The 17002-nt window shown below is 26.0% G+C and overlaps 4 protein-coding genes across 9 annotated transcripts in view; 3 read left to right on the forward strand and 1 right to left on the reverse strand.

Annotated features, from left to right (window-relative positions):
* Nucleotides 1-644: 644 nt before the first annotated feature.
* LOC116432395 (uncharacterized) lies at nucleotides 645-2905 on the forward strand. The gene is made up of 3 exons (XM_031989253.2): nucleotides 645-1401; nucleotides 1478-1573; nucleotides 1655-2905. Exons 1-3 carry the CDS (start codon nucleotides 933-935, stop codon nucleotides 1702-1704), a joined length of 615 nt encoding a protein of 204 aa, XP_031845113.1. The 5' UTR covers nucleotides 645-932; the 3' UTR covers nucleotides 1705-2905.
* LOC116432236 (mitochondrial protein C2orf69 homolog) lies at nucleotides 2613-5748 on the reverse strand. Of its 4 annotated transcripts, XM_031989118.2 has the most exons (7): nucleotides 5324-5559; nucleotides 4727-4866; nucleotides 3722-3879; nucleotides 3435-3562; nucleotides 3211-3373; nucleotides 2892-3135; nucleotides 2613-2812 (listed from the first exon to the last, which is right to left on the reverse strand). In XM_031989118.2, exons 3-7 carry the CDS (start codon nucleotides 3848-3850, stop codon nucleotides 2613-2615), a joined length of 864 nt encoding a protein of 287 aa, XP_031844978.2. In that variant the 5' UTR covers nucleotides 3851-3879; nucleotides 4727-4866; nucleotides 5324-5559. The 4 variants fall into 4 exon arrangements, with proteins under 4 accessions (XP_031844978.2, XP_031844715.2, XP_031844881.2 ...); XM_031988855.2 differs by lacking the exons at nucleotides 4727-4866; nucleotides 5324-5559 and adding an exon at nucleotides 5599-5748; XM_031989021.2 differs by lacking the exon at nucleotides 4727-4866.
* Nucleotides 4757-9632, forward strand: LOC116432073 (thiamine pyrophosphokinase 1). Of its 3 annotated transcripts, XM_076364819.1 has the most exons (8): nucleotides 4761-4959; nucleotides 5292-5381; nucleotides 5552-5725; nucleotides 6536-6798; nucleotides 6875-6979; nucleotides 7653-7815; nucleotides 8117-8242; nucleotides 8378-9624. In XM_076364819.1, the coding sequence occupies exons 1-8, from the start codon at nucleotides 4938-4940 to the stop codon at nucleotides 8413-8415; spliced, it is 981 nt and encodes a 326-aa protein (XP_076220934.1). In that variant the 5' UTR covers nucleotides 4761-4937; the 3' UTR covers nucleotides 8416-9624. The 3 variants fall into 3 exon arrangements, with proteins under 3 accessions (XP_031844397.1, XP_076220934.1, XP_031844314.1); XM_031988454.2 differs by having other exon boundaries at nucleotides 8117-9623; XM_031988537.2 differs by lacking the exon at nucleotides 5552-5725 and having other exon boundaries at nucleotides 4757-4959; nucleotides 8117-9632.
* A 5448-nt stretch (nucleotides 9633-15080) lies between these two features.
* Nucleotides 15081-17002, forward strand: part of Vha100-2 (V-type ATPase subunit a family protein Vha100-2) — a 48307-nt gene continuing 46385 nt past the window's right edge. The window contains exon 1 of the mRNA XM_031979085.2: nucleotides 15081-15253. The gene's annotated coding sequence lies outside the window, so the exon portion shown is untranslated. The remainder of the gene's footprint in view (nucleotides 15254-17002) is intronic.

A 17002-nucleotide genomic window follows, 5' to 3' on the forward strand; every position in this document is an offset into this window, starting at 1 on the left:
ATTATTTATTTATTTTTTAACTTAATGGCTTGATCATTTTCACATTATTCATAATATGTTTAAATAAAGTTATAAATATGAAATTTTAAATACAAAATTCGATGCATTCTTTGTTCAGCCAATAGCTGTATTTTATCCCTATCAGCTGTGGGAACTGATTTTATGGAATAAGAATCCATGTTATCTAGTAAATTAATTAAATTAAAGACACACTTGATCAATTATGGGACGGATTATATCCCATCTCCCATTCTAGTTCTATGTTCCACCTTATTTAAAATCAAGTAAGGTGGAAAAAGAAAATTGTCAATAATTATTACTTCCTTACACAAGAATTCTTTTTTTTATTAAATTTTTAACAACTCTTATTAATTATAATAAAACAATATTATAATTAATATCATGTCAAAGAAAATCATAAATGATAACAGAATTAATAGCAGCTAATTATGTTAAATACAACATTTTTATCAATAATGCAATTCATTGCAAACCAAATTGTTAACAAAATTTCTGTGTATTATATGACCACTCCAATTATTTTATTTTAAAATTAAAAATATAATAAAGCTTTGATTTCGAATCATAAAATATTGAAATTTCTGTTAAATGTGCATCCTTGTTTCGATAACCGAAATATCATCAAACTGCAGGCAACTTCGGTTCAGGTAACAGTTCACGTCGAAGAAGTTGTATGTGTTTTATCTACTAGGACAAATTATATATGGTTCTTGTAAATAAAACGTAATATCTTTAATGAACGGAAAAAATATATATTGTGTGAGATCGGTCATTCTGAGAAATCGATAACAAATGGTTAAAATACGAAAATATAATTGCCAATGCGTATTAGAAGAAAATTTTACGTGACAAACAGAGCTATTTCGAACTGCTAGACAACAGTAATATAGGCAATTGTTAAGCCGGCAAATATGAAAACGGAAGTGTCTTGGAAACGTCGGTTTCTTCGAAAAAAATTGAAATACACGTTGTTTTGTGTATTTGTAGTCGCTGTCATTTTCGTTGTTCACCAATTATTTTATTTTAAAGAACTTAACCAAGCAGTTGTAGGGAAATTAATTAGTGGGTCAGTACGAACTTCTGACTATATTATTACTAATAAAGTGGCTTCGAAAAGAAACGAATCGTTTCATTCTAAGCTCCTTCGAGATAAGGATGGTCGAACTGTATCTTTACATGGAACACGCGACAAAGACATTTCCAAATATCTGCCAAATTCACGAGGAAACTTCGTCTGTTTCACGTCGAAAGCAGAGATAGATTTTTTAAAAATTAACGACAATTACTGTGATTGTCCAGTGGATGGTAGTGACGAACCTGGTACCAATGCATGTAACAATGGTGTATTTTACTGTGAAATTTCTTCCACGCAAATTATATGTATTTAATTAATTATTTTTTAATTATATATTTAACTTTTTTCTGATTTTAACTACTAACATCGATTAAATTTTAGTGAAGATACCATCTTACAAAGTTAACGATGGAGTGTGTGACTGTTGCAATGGGTCTGATGAATGGACACAACTTGAATTATCACATATAAATAATGGTAACTAGTAATTCTTTTTAAAAAGGAATCTGTATGTTTTAATAGTTGCTTAATATTAATCACGCATAATTTATTTTTCAGACCCTAGGAATATAAGTCACTATAAATCCAAGTGTCAAAATAGGTGTTAATACATCGTACACTTAAATACAAGATATTTATTTCACTTGGATATATTAATTTCCCATCAATCATTCTACTAGTGTATTAATGTATATAAACCTTTACATTATATAAATATTGTTCCAAATATTTATTTTCAACTTTTAATCATTTAAAGGTATAATGAACTATCGATTAATCAACATATCTCAAACACATTATTCAATATTAATAGGCTACTTTCTTTTATATCAAATACTGAAATTTTTCACAAGAATATATGTAATGTTGTCGTATTATAAACTAAATTTAAAATTAACAAATATTCAAAAGTAACATACAAAAATTGTGTAAGATATTATATGTTAAATATTTATACACGCATATTTTCGGATACATAGGACACTCATTTCTGATTATTAACACTGTTGGGTTGTTAATGGAATTAATCTTTATTGTATTAGCCAGCACTATAGCAGTTATCCATTTTATTGTCCCTATACATAAATAGTCACAAATTGTGCGTATCTATAAATAGTGATCACTACAGATTTTTTGTGTATAATCTGTTAATATTTTAATCTGTTAATATATAATTTTCTAATGAATATGAAGAAACTTTTAAGCTAATTGCCATAAATTTCTGACATTTAAACAGGGACAAAAGTTATAAAATTTGTTTTGAAATACTAGTCTTGTAATGATCTGTTTTTTGAAAGTTATTATATTTGAAGAGGCATGAATTCATGTTGGCGGTAGCGAATGTATTAATATTTTTACAATGATCTAAGTAATTTTTACACAGAGAGTATATTATGTAATATAACATAGAAAAATTAAGTCTTCTCAACAATAATGTACTTCGTACTTATAGTTTTTCCTCATGATTAATTGTTCCTCAAAGCGTACTTTAATCAAATCAAATAATAAAACATAACTAAGTATAATTTCCAATAGTTTTAAGAACATTAAAATGTAATTCTAAACTTCTTGATTCATCTGCAAAGTGTAAAATTCGTTTCAAAGGAACTCCCATACTTTGTAAAATATTACAAAACTGATTTTCTTCTTCACGGATCCATGGACGATGAAAGTCACAAACTTGATATGGCGTGACATGTACATGAACTCCTATTTCTGTAATAGTATAAAACTTGTTAATTATAACTTATCCAAGTTTAGAAAATTTTTTTAATTATTTTGTTAAATATATTACTTAAGTTTGCAAAAGACTCTAATATAGGTTTATCTGTGATCCATGTATCTTTCAAACCTCCATGTCCGCCATCCAACCACCACATATAGTCAATGAGCTTTATGAAGTTACTAATTTCAAAATCAAAATGTGATTTATTGCGATAGTAATGAAATTCATGGAGTAATTGGTTCAGTACAACACAGCCTTTGCTAAAGCCCATTAACGATAATGTTGTTTCACCAATATTAAAATGAGTAGGATCCTAGCAGCTCAAACATAATTAAATTAACTTAGTATCACAACTCAAAATTTTGTAAAAATATGATTGAAAATGTACCTCATTTTTATTATATGCTTTCAAATTTTCTAACAAGGAATTTACTAATCCTTGTAAATGTTTTAAAGCGTTATGACATGGAGAAAATGATGGTACACCATACTCATTTGAAGGTACAAAATTATCATAACAACTGAAGCTAGCATTTCTTGTTAGGTGTATTCTAAAACAAAGTTGAATATAATAAATAGTATTACATATTAATATATAATTATGAGGTTTACCTTGATGGTCGAATGACAAGTACATGTTTAGTTGGAAAATTTGTTGAAAGTATGTGTGCAGTATTTTCTAAACTCCACTCTACATATTTTTTACTATCTGGATGTTGTTTCATATTTTCCTCAATATCCTTTTAAAAAATTGTTAATGTTATATAAGAATAATTATACACTAATTTTGTTATAATTTGTAACATTAGAATAATACCATTTTAATAACAAAGTTATTATTAATATTCTTTAATAAGAAATTCTTTAAAATTCATAATTATTAAAACTTCTACACATACTTGTACATCACCTCCAAAATATATAAGAATGCCTTGACTTGGAAGTAATTTTGGACATAAATAAAGTATATCATTAAAGTGGTTAGTGTTACCAGATACCTTTTTCCAAAACCAAATTTTGGAAGACATTTCAAATAATTATTTTCATCAATCTAAATCTGGAAAATAATGAGATGTATATGGACACAGTTAAAATTAATAAATAATGAACTTAATTTTGATTATTTAATAACTATCATATCTCGTAATTAACAATATTCTTTTACAGTTACAATTTTCTTCTTCTTAAAGTTATTTTGTAATGTATGTTAGTTTACTTTGCATTTGATATTATTATTAGTAGTCTGAATTTCAATATTTTTAATTATTATTAGCATATAATTATTTAATTAATTATATATCGGTAGAAGTTATTTGCAAGTGAATGGAATAATATAAACTGATTTTTTGTTTTTGTTTGAATATAGATTCTTTAAGCATGTAAATGAGTTCAACATTTTTTTCGGATGATGAATATTTTCTTTAAGTAAAAATTTGTTCGAATATATTCTTCTATTTGTTTATTTTAAAATGTCTTATGTTTATAAATATGCGTATAAAAAATATTCGATACAGTAGGTGGAAAAAATGTAAGGGATGATTCTTCATGATAACATAAGACGAAATTAACTGTAAGAAATTTCGATTTCGGTTATATTTTGAAGTTATTAATGACTTAAATCTTTTTAAATTATGACAATTTTATAATAACATAAAGTATAATTTCCAGTACGTATATAATAATATAATTTATATTTAATACATATAAAATTGCATTATTATAAATATTTATATAAGTACTATTGTTATTTATGCATTTACACATCCATTTTTATCCACAGATAAATATAAAAAATTATTATCAGATAAATGTTATTATAAATAAAACATGATTGTTTATAAATAAATTTTCCCCGCTTATTTTTTAATTAATATAGTATTCCTTTGATATTGAATTGTGATTACCATAGTTTTGTATAACTAATTATAAAATATGACACTCTTTTGTTTCTCTCGGTTACCAAACTGAATAGTACAGTTATGTCCATAATTATTAAAATTAATAAAATTTTCATTCAATTTTAAATAGCTACATAAATTGAATACTGCAATTCAAGAAATGACAAAATGATGAACGATGTTAGAAAATAATAAAGAAATATAAGAAAATATAGTGATGAGAGACAGACGTTTTTTAAGTATGCAAAGAAGAATAAAAATATAAAAATATTTTTTGAGATGGTTATGAGATAAAGACATAATTAATACGTACTATTTAAATATCGGAGTAATTAAATGTACAAAAAGCTAAAAAAAAGTTAATGACATTGTCATATTTCTTCAGTACAAACAATAAATTTAATTATTTTTTTAAAGAATTGATGTATGTTTTAAACGTTGCTTGTCTCTATGGAAAGGTTTAGAAAAAACATTTATCATAAATGGTTTCAATGACCTTGAAATTTGAAATACAGATACTGATAAATTTATCTTTTCTACTCTCTAATTTTTATTATCTCATTTAATGTAGGCATTTATGTGAATATATACGTTATGTGCAACCTTAGAAGAAATATTTTGAAATTGAGCTTCGTCACAAATAGATTCCGGCAATTATTACGTAAGTTCAAACATAACTGCTGAATGTTGTATATTTAATTCTACTTAAATATTTTTCTGTAGTTACATAAGGCCTCAATAACTAAAAATTTGAGTAACAGTGATTGAATACTTTAAATCATAAATTAAAAAATTTGTGAGTTATAACCTAGCTGTGAACTATTTGTTTAGATTTCAAGACAGTTAAGTTACATCCAGCAATGCAGGATAATACAAACTTGAATGTAACAAAGTGGGATCCTCTTAAGATATTTGAATGTTCTTCACAATATAAATATGCTGTAATTATATTGAATCGTCCACTTCACTTAAACTATGATATTTTGCTTCGAATATGGGAGAACGGTAAATTTCTTTGCCTTAAAGTAACATAAACATGTGTCTTTCTTTTTATTTCAAATAATTTATTTACAGAATTAAGTATAGATTCCAAATCAGAATTTTCATTATCTACTATCTTTATGTAACTTCTTTCTTATTTGGGATCAATTTAATTTCAAAAGGAAATTTATAAGTTTCAATTTATAAATTTATAATTTCAAAAGACAAGTATATTTTTTCATAGTAATTGTACAATTATTTATATCTTCAGTTTTGCGCATTCATACAGTTCTCTAACATAGTGATATTTTTTATTTTTAATTACGTATAGTAGCAAGCATATAAATAAGGAAAATCATTATATAAAATTCAAGTCTGATTTGTATGAGTGTAGATTATGTAAAAATATTTATATTCTAGAGAAATATGGACATTCACATTGTAAGTAATCATAATATAATATAAATATCATTTGTGTATTATTATTTATTGAATTATTATTTAACGCATTCAAATATTATAAATTTGCAATAGTAACCAGAAGGAAGTATGTATAGATTAATTATTAATTTTAATGAAGATTGTTGAAAGCTTTGTTATTTTCTCATAATTTAGCAATTTTAAGAATAAATATTCTAGAGTATACTCTAGTATTTCTTTTCCTAGAATAAAGTATAGAAAAGTATTTCCTTATTTATATTCTTCCCATTACAACATCAGTTAAAGTGTAATTAAATTAAATACTTATATTTTAATTAATATTATATTGTTCTTTAATATTTACATTATTGTATACTTCATTTTTTTTTTAGTAACTGTATGTATATTATTCAGCACAGATTAATGTCACTGTTGACGGTGGAACAGATAGATGGCTGCATTATCTAGAAATGCAAGATATAGATCTTTTTGATGGAAAACATTTTCAATATGTACCAAACCTAATTACTGGTGATATGGATAGTTGTTCTTTTGAAATTCTTGAAAAATTAAAATCTATGGGTTCAACGATCATTGAGACACCTGATCAAGATCATTCAGATTATACGAAAGCTTTGCTTCAATTGAAACAATATGCTGACAAGAAAAATATAAATGTAATATCAGACTTAATTATGAAATTTTTTATTCTTTTATTTTATATGAAAAATGAATAGAAATTATCATTTACAGTTGAAGGCAATATATGTATTTGTAGAATCATCTGGAAGATTTGATCATATTCTGGGAAATATTAATACACTTTATAAAAGTGGTAAACTTATTGGCGAGATACAGGTAATTATATTTTTCAAGTTTTTATAAAATTTTACAGCCTTAGAGACATGTAGCTTCTGAAATTGCTGTAGCTTCAATTTGATAAAAAAGAAATCTCTTACTATACTACTCATATAACTAAAATAATGTTAAAAATGAAGATAGAATGTGTAGTAAACTTGAATTACTGTAACTAAACATGAAAATGTTATAGGTGATAAGTTTATGTTTATGTTTTTAATTTTGAAATATTATGGTTCAAATTTGTAAACATTAATATATGACCATAGATGTTGATATTCTACATTTGTAAATTTAAGAGGACATTATTATCATCATCATCATCATCATCATCATCATATTATATTATATTATATCATATTATATTATATTATATTATATTATATTATAGATAAGTCTTCTTAAATATTTGTGTGTTTGTTAGATATAGTAGTAAAACTTGATAATAAGTTTTATCAATAAATATAATTTTCATATTTTATGGTGCAGATAGATTATGTTGATTATGGCTTTCCAATTTGCTGAAAATTTGACTTATATTATTTTCTTTTATAATCACAGATTTATATCTATACTATAAATTGAAAAATCATAAAAATAAGTAGATTAATTATATATAGCAAACTAATTATATTAATTTTATGATTTGTTTATTGAATTCTATTTACTTTAGGTTATTCAAGTTGCTAGCAATTCATTGACATGGATTTTGGAGCCTGGTTTTCATAGCATATCAATTCCTAATGCTTTAGTGCAAAATAGTAGTTGGTGTGGACTTATACCGATTGGAACACCTGTTAATCAAATAAGCACAACTGGCTTAAAATGGAATTTAAGTATGTGTTTTTATCAACTATTTCAGTACTATACACACAAAAATGATTACATACTATTACTATTTGATTGCGAATAGTTCTTTAGATTTCTATCTTTGTATTCTATTTTATAAAAATAGAAATTGTTTTTTATTTGAGGGTTTTTTTAATGTTAAACAAATCTGTAGATAGTTATTGACTCTAGTTAAAGTTTATGTTATATTATGATTATATATAATCTAATATTAACATTATATTATAATATACATTCAAAAGTAGTGCTTCTATATTATGTAATATAATAAAAGGAATTATTTTTCAGAAAATACAACTATGCAATTTGGTGACCTTGTAAGTACTTCAAATACATATGATAACTGTTCTGAGGTAACTGTCAACACAGATTCAATACTGATGTGGACGATGGGTATAGAACCACTTGTAAAAAGTATGATTAATTATAAATCATTATTATCAAATACAGATTGTCATGAGTAAATGACATTTTTATATAATTAATGTTGTAAATCTGATATACCTCAAGTTTCTAAATACGATATAAATAATTTTTCTATATTTTCAGAAACAAAAAATGAAATTAAAAAGAGAACCGATTCTTAATATAGTTTAGAAGTACTTATGTACATAATGTAATATATTAATATATTCTTATTTATGTATATATTAATATATTAATGTAATATGTCTCGAATATTAGTTTTATTTTTCCAAACATGAAATATAAGTATATGTGCAACTTAAGTTTTGATACTAAAGTTCATGTGATAATTTAAATTTGTTTGGTATAAATTAACAATAATTATGTATGTACCATTTACCATGACACAATTCATAAAAATAGAAATAATTATTAGCATTATATTACAGTACTTAAATTGTGAAAGTTTTAATAAAAGTTGAAATATTTTTTAATAAAAGTTTAGTTAAAAAATGTTATTAATCAACACATGTGTGTTTTCTCATAAACAAGAATAAAATAATCAATTTTGGATTAAATTGATTGATTATAAAATTAGTATTATATATAAGCATTCCACATACATTTAATAGTTTGATATTTGACCAAAACAATACAACGTTATTTTGGGAGAAATATTATATTTTTGAATAGTCTGTTTGCATAAGTATAATTCTTTGTTCGAGTTTGAAAAAATTATTACTTGAGATTGATAGATTGCATACGCATTGGATAACAGCAAAATTTAATTTATGAGAATTATATTACTAATACGAAATAATAGTATAAATACTAAAAATGAATTAATATACAACATTTAAGAAATATGATATTAGAAAGATGTACGTTTTATACAATTTATTTAAGTGGATATTATTTCATTTATGGATGTTTTAAACAAATTTTTAAATGCATAGAATACTTTCTATTTTAGTTATATCAATGTATAATATAATTGATCAGGAAAATGAAAAGTAAAAATAAGATAATATGTATGAATAAGAAGAATATAATAATGATTAATAGTAATATTTGATGCTATTTATTGCTATTTGACGTTATCTTGTTAATATGTAGCAATTGATACCAAGTACTTACATCAAATGCAGTATATTATTTTTAGATATGTCATTTTGTATATGAATGTATTATATTTAATGTATATTTAGTATTATGTTGAATATGCATACGCACATATACATGCATATTTTTATTTATTTATTTTTTTGGAGATATTTTTGCTCAAATGTATATACAATTTAAGTAATTACTTACATTTTACTTATCTTACTTTAACATAGATCGAAATACATCTACATTTTATCTGTGTATTTATATTAATTTTATTGTACATAGGACAACAACAAAATTTAATCTGTTATATATAAAATTACAGTATCATGTAAATAACATTTCTTATTAATGATTCTCTGTAATTTATTAAAATTTTTGAAAGTAAAATTAATTTAAGAGATAATGTGAAACAATTAAAACTTATTATAAATTAAATAGTTTGAAAAAACATTTTTTAATGCAATGTTTATATGTAACCAATCATCACTTCCCTTTGAAATCTTTCTGTTATGAATCGTAATATTGTAATGTATCACAAAATGATTTAAATAAAATAATTACTGCGGGCCATAATTCTTCATAGTTAAATTTTCGGAAGTTAATATGAAATATAACGACATTCGATGCAGTTGCAGTGCTATAACAATTTTATGAAGATTTATGCTAATACTGATTACATTTTATTTTGTCTAATTATATATGTTATAAATGCGTAAAAATCCGCGCTCGAATCAAAATATTTGGTTGGTCTGGGTAAGTATACTGACCATTCCGCCGGTGTACATGATCTATTTAAAATAGATATATTTTTGTATCAGAAAGTAACTTGCTGCATATTATTTGGAGCAATGTGTTTAGCGTTACAGTGTAAGTGGTTATACTTTTCACTCATTCATAAAGGGTGTTTTTAAAAATAAAAACTCAAGTTATAGTCTCTATTGAGTGTAAGTGCGGTCGAGTTGTGTATCTCTGTGCATTTGTCTATTAAAATGCTCCTCGAAGTGACATCGTTTGAAACATGAATAAATCTGAGAAACTATCAGATCAGGGATCAGCTAAAAATATGTACGTTATAACTTAACAATTTTATTCGTTAAATTTAATTTAATTTAATTTAAATTTTTCAAGGTAATTATTTCTTAAATAAAGAGTTGTAAATGAAAAACTATTCTATGTTTCCATCTTATTTTGTTATGTTATTCATTCCTTACTGGTTGTACTATGTTTTGTAAACAGCTTGTATAAAATAGTAAATCAAAAAATATATTTAAAGTGTATATAAAAAAAGAACTAATGAGAAATTGATTGAAAACTAACTGTTTATATAAAATGGCGATAGGAAACAAATACATTTTTATTCTTATTTTTGTTTAAAGGTTTTGTCCTACTTTGGGTCATTCTTTAAAATATTGAGTACTCTATATTTTTCTTTAGCTATATAGTCTATTGAAAGACCAATTCATTGACCTATGACATGTTGGTGTTTCAAATTTTTCAGTCATTTTTGTGCGTGCATAAGATTTTTCTTATCGAAGTAATAAATAGATTCGATTGTAAATGTATTGTAAACTCACGCCGTTGACTGCTTTATCGTCATTTATATTTACAAACATGGAATATCAACTGTCAGAGCCTTATATTGCAATTGCTTGGAAACAATTAGTATTATTGTGACTAGAATTGTGCAGTCTTCTTCTAGCAGCGATATATTTTACGATGTTGAATTATGTGTCTAACGATATCGTAGTTAGATAAGGAAAGGAAGTACCCATTCCTAAACCTCTCTTTTTGGAGTTTATAAAAATAAAATAAGTTAAGATAAATTTTATCGAAAAGAATCTACCATCTCTGATGCAGATAGTTGTAATAGACAATCTCTGTTATCAAATTGTCAGGACAATGTTCGAGTAGGTAAAATGATTATTCAGGAAAGGAATGATCCAGTATATTGATGTTCAAGGTGGTCTTTTCAAATGTAATACAAGATAAGAAACATTATGTGGGCGTTCAGCAAAAGGAGAATTTAATCGATCGTAAATGAGCTCGGATAACCTTGGAAGACCAATTTATCGAGACTAATGAATTCATCTCGGAATGGGCTACACGCCCAGTTAACAGAAAGTACATAGTCCCACTTGAAAAATCAAAGGTTACCTTGAAATCTCGGTGGCAGCTTTATCTAGACAAGACTTATGTCCATTATAAGATGTCACGCTAGAGGTAGAGTAAGTTCTAATTGAAGCATGCCTTTGAATAACAAATAGTCCAACGTAATTGATTAAATACATTAGTCTTTATATACTTTTGAAATACAATATTCAAAGTTTTCTTGCATTAATTAACAGAAAATTGGGTAAATATATATTAATTTCTTTATTTTTAGTTTTTCATATGTTCTACATTTTTTTCTCCAAAAATTGAATTGATAGACTTATATTTTAGAAAAATGAAATTATTATTTATTATGTTATTTTGAACAAATTATTTAGTCCCTCATGCCTACATATTGTTATTATATAATAAAATATACATTAATATCATATAACTTAATTTTCCTCTTCTGTAGTTCATTTCTTCCTATTGTTTTAAAATTAACAATGATTTATGAGGGTCCCAAGGTAAATAGTTTAAATAATTGTATAACCTTCGTCAAATATTAAATATTAATTTCGAAATTTAAGCCACGTTTAGTTACCTGTTTTATTGTTAGTAACACGCCTCTCTTATATAATTTAAATATATGCAGTATACTAAGTGCTGTAAACACACAGATAAAACATGATATGCGGAGAATCGTGTGCATGATTACGGGTAATCTCATCAACGTTCTCGCAGCATTTTATTTTATAAGCTCTCGATTGAAATTTCGGGACGTCTAAGTTGTTCTGTACGTTTAAAAACTGCAGAAAAGAAGATTTTGCGTTCAATTTTTAGGAACACTCGGTAGATCGAAAGCTCGCTACGCAGACGGGATCAGACAAATGCGGGGGCGGTTAAAGCTATTAAAATATATACTTACACATGCATACTGTATACAGGGTGTTTATTGCAATTGCGCCGATGTAATCAGATAAACAAATTGTGTTGCACTGTGATTATATCTAATGAAAAATTAACCCTTTGCTCTCCGCAATATTTTTCATCATAAATATTCATTATTTTCTGATGTAATGTTAATGATAATTTTCACAATTAGCATAACGAAAAATTTTCCGTAAATTAAGGGACAGAACTATTTTATTCCAATGTTTCACGTGTTAATGTCATATGTAAAATATAATAAGTGCAAAGGGTTAATAATATAAGGAATACAAAAATATTTTTTATTGTTTTCGTAAAAAGATGTTAAGTAAACTTTTTATAAATGAAATCAACAAATATGAGAAATGACTGTAAGTTTTACGAAACGATATAATTGAAATGTAATTTGTGCTTCTAAAAAATGCATTTGAGTTACATTGAATTACCGTGTGATCTCAACAATAAAAAAATGTTATATAATAAATATAACGGTATAAATTATTTTTATTATTTTTAATCGTATATGTATGGCATAAAAAAGTATACAATATTTCATATAAAAAATTGAATCTTATTTTCGTTACCCCAAAAATATTATAAATATAAAAAATATACGCCATTACGTTAGTTATTAAAGAAAGGTAAAACTTCTTCCTTTCTCATTATTATTACAAACTTATCATGTACGAGTATAACGGTAGGTACTAATTGCATGAACACTTTGTGCGTAGTTGAAGTTTGATAGTCATACGAAAAGAGATCAAGGTTTATACAGTTAACGAAGTAATTAGACACATGAAATTTCCCACTTTTATTATAGTTCTAATAAGAACAAAATCTACGCTTGTTATTTTATTATTGTTTTTCATTTTTAATGAATTGAATTTTATCGTGTCATTAATAATAAACGACCATTCCTATTATATATTATTATTCCTCTACTGTATGATATATGAGCATTATAATTTATGTAAATGTCACCTATGTATATGAGTTACAGTATCTAAATGAATGTTTTTTAATGACATCTGTAGATGTACTAATAGTAGTGGTCTACTATATATGTATACATATATATTTTTATCTTCTAACAACTGCTGAAAATTTAATCGATACAAAGAGTAGAGATATCACTGTTACCTTTTGTGTCGGATTATCAGCGTTTTAAAATTCGTACTGTCTGCTTCCCGCAAAATAGTTTCTATCTGCATTAAAATTATTTGATACATTATCTATTAGTTTCAAAAACCTCTATTTTTGCGCACAATAAAATAAAAAAATGAAGTGTGTACTTGTTAAACGCAGGTCAAATGCACCTAGGGTATATTTTAATGAAAAATCAAAGTAACGCGGAAAAGAATTACATGTTTGTCCGAAAAATAAAGAAGTGACGTTTCAAACAATTAGTATTATTTCAAGCTTTATGACGACGTTTACAATCGTCAAATAAAGTTAGCTGGTTAATAGACATATTACAGAGTTTATCTAACAAATTTTCTTCCTAATACATTATTTATTTGCAGTAAAGTATTTAACCACACTCGTGAAGGTGAAAGAAATCATTATAGATTTACATATTTGTTGAAAGTATAAGATATTACAACGAAAAAATATTGTGAATTTAGTTGAAATTTACAGCTATAACTTTGGTAGTATTCTAATATCTCTGTAGTAGACATTTTTAATATTAAGTACAGCAAATAAAGCCTTGTGATTTTAAAACACAAAAGCGTACCACAAAATAACACTTCACTGTTCAATCATTCACTGTTGAAATTTTTTAAACAATTTTTGGTAAGTTTCTGATTGTATAAAACTTAGTATTTTTTATCTCTTGCAAATATATGTGCGTCCTTTTATTATGAAATAAATAAATATCGGTACCAGAAGAGTGTGTCCTATTATCAAAAAATTTACTTACCTACATGCTTACGTATATTCTGCCATTAATATGCATAATTAAAATTCTGAAGTGTAACTTAAATTAATAACTTTAAAAGCATAAATACTCATGACAAAAACTTTTCTGTTGTATCAGTTTATCTTTCGTAATTGTCTGTCTTCATTTAACCCTTTCCGATTCAACGTCGAGGCAGACGTTTAATTTTGTTTCAATCGTCATCTGTTTTACCAATTCCAATAAATGTTACATACATAAATACAACATTAGTGATTTTCAAAAATGTCTTTAAATGAATTTTAAAAAACACCATATTTAAGTACGGGCAAGTAAATAAATGTCGATGCAAGTTCTAGATTGAAAATCCGAGGACACTCGGAACCACAAAGGGTTAACCCTTTGACCTATGATATCGTGTCAGACTCGCGATGAGAATTTTAAACTAAATTTGACAAGTCTGAATGTTATTTATTTTTCTTAAATGTAAATTAAATATTTGTTTTCTGTTATCAATCGTTAACGTCTGAAGTAAATATAGCGAATAGAATAAGTACCAAATTCTTTTTTCGTTTCTAATAAATTATTAATGTTAAAGTACGTTTATCAAGCATAGTTGTGAAAGAAATTATAGGGTAAGGGGTTAATGCTTTTTTTACCCTATTTTTATTGTCATTTGTATCGTTTCGATCGGAAAGAACGTGGCAAGGTGCGTTGTTTCTAGTAGAGCACCCTGTATGTCATGATGATCAGCTGAGGCGATGTTTACATTCGTTGGCGTCCTCAGCGACGGTGTACCGCAATGGTGGGGTCGCGGCCACTGGCCAGTTCCTTGCGGTCTTTCGACCGGTCGCTATCGTTTGCCTCGTAGTTTTCTTAATTTTCTAGTCATTCGCGAGTTCATTGGTGAAAGTTTCGCAGTCATACTCGGTGCACGTTATTGAATACGCCAAATGAATCATCAATTGTTCTGCCATTGCTCCGGTCCGGTAAGTCATCATTGAACGTGTGTTATCGGATGTACACACTGGATCAGCCGCAAATCGACCTGCAAACTACTCGCGAGTTCGTCATTTTCATGGGTGCTTCATTGGTAATAGGGTGATTGATACTCCGTTTAGTATGGGCATAAAACTGTATACACCGTGGTCCAATGGTGGTACACTAAACAGGGGAAAGAATTGATACGAAAGGAAATTATCTCAAAGGAATTTTATTGGAGTAGGCTTTCGCTTTTGGTAAACAAAATTGTTAAACTTGTTTTTAGTATTAGTGAACGATTATTAAACAACTACAATTCCATTGAGATTCATTTTTTAAGCAAGACCATGTTCAATATATTCAGTGAATCTATATTAATCACTATACAAGATGATCATTAATTCTTAAAAATGAATATGTTATGCGAACTCGAGTTGTAGGCAGCTAAAATGTAATATAAAAAGTAGATATAGTATTAATTGATTCTAAAATTTGAAATAATCGGATTTAGAAATATCACATTTAAGTAGGTATAGATTTCATCAAAGTAGAATTATTGTTTTCTTATTGAAATCAGTAATGAAATAAACCATCTGAGTATAAAATAATATTCCTTTAGTACCAGTGACGAGTGATACGTTAGAGTAAAGATTTTAATATTCTAGTGATGCAATAAATATTGGAATGCATAGGTATCAGCACTTAAAAGTCGTTAGACGCTCAAATGAAGATTAAGAACGTGCTGACGTAATCAAACAGTTTAAATTATGAAACAAGATTAATAATTAATTTACTAATGTTTTATATATTCCAAAAAGAATTCATTATTATTTTGAATTTAGTGTTTGCAAATTATTGTTTGAATATAATAATTTTTTTATTAATTTGGTCACTGTTTGTAATATAATACATTCAATTCTGTTTTTACACGATGATTTACACGAAAAAATATATTATATTTATAGAAAAACAGAGGTTGGTTCCAGACCTAAGAAATCAATAAAGTAACACAATAAACCATATGAAAATTCATGTTACGGTTTGGTGATTACATTAAATTAAACAAAATCGTGGAAAAATGAAATGTATTTTTTCTCTGGTTCGTGTTAAATGAAACAAATAATTTGAATTAAATCAAAATCGTGTTAAAACATGAGTGTACTTTTATTTTAATTTTCACGTACTATTCACATTTTGAATCCCACGTCTTCGAAAAGGTGGGGGATGCACAACTTTATGTGAGACTGCATTTTCCAGAAATGGAGAATACAAAATTTTAGAAACATAATAAATATACTCCAGTACATAGACATAACGAGTTACTATATAATCGAAAAATTGCCGATTTTTGAACTCTAATCTCATAATAGAAAGTCGCACAACATTTTGCTTGGACTCATTACAAAGTACGAAGTTCTTACTTTCGCGTTCCATAAACCATTTTTGTCTATAACGTTCTTGATTTATGTAACTTGATGGAAAAGTAAACATACTTTTATATTTCCAAAATTTTACGCTTCGTACTTGAAGTGTTGAATAGAATTTAAATTTCATTTAAATATAGAAATTTTTCTTATTTTCTTATTTAAGAGGTGCATTAATTTCGTGATTTCCAAATCTTTTTTCAAGGTTTTAGCATTGTTATATTATACAAAAAAAAACAAAATTAATTGATAAAATTTACTATATTCTGTACTTTCCACAATAGTGTTCCTGAAAAATTGCGTGCACCTTATAATTATAGTTAATCGTACTTA

The sequence above is a fragment of the Nomia melanderi genome, chromosome 1 (genome assembly GCF_051020985.1).
Source record: "Nomia melanderi isolate GNS246 chromosome 1, iyNomMela1, whole genome shotgun sequence".
NCBI classification, from domain to species: domain Eukaryota; kingdom Metazoa; phylum Arthropoda; class Insecta; order Hymenoptera; family Halictidae; genus Nomia; species Nomia melanderi.

Coding starts and splice junctions, on each gene's coding strand:
- LOC116432073 (XM_031988454.2), top strand. CDS start 4,938: ATGAGAGACAGACGTTTTTTAA. Junction 5,726..6,535: donor GCTTCGAATATGGGAGAACG/GTAAATTTCTTT, acceptor TATATTATTCAG/CACAGATTAATGTCACTGTT. Junction 6,799..6,874: donor CTGACAAGAAAAATATAAAT/GTAATATCAGAC, acceptor TATCATTTACAG/TTGAAGGCAATATATGTATT.
- LOC116432395 (XM_031989253.2), top strand. CDS start 933: ATGAAAACGGAAGTGTCTTGGAAACGTCGGTTTCTTCGAAAAAAATTG. Junction 1,402..1,477: donor TTCTTCCACGCAAATTATAT/GTATTTAATTAA, acceptor ATTAAATTTTAG/TGAAGATACCATCTTACAAA. Junction 1,574..1,654: donor ATTATCACATATAAATAATG/GTAACTAGTAAT, acceptor TTTATTTTTCAG/ACCCTAGGAATATAAGTCAC.
- LOC116432236 (XM_031988855.2), bottom strand. CDS start 3,850: ATGTCTTCCAAAATTTGGTTTTGGAAAAAGGTATCTGGTAACACTAAC. Junction 3,563..3,721: donor ATTTTGGAGGTGATGTACAA/GTATGTGTAGAA, acceptor ATTTTTTAAAAG/GATATTGAGGAAAATATGAA. Junction 3,136..3,210: donor AAGCATATAATAAAAATGAG/GTACATTTTCAA, acceptor TTGAGCTGCTAG/GATCCTACTCATTTTAATAT.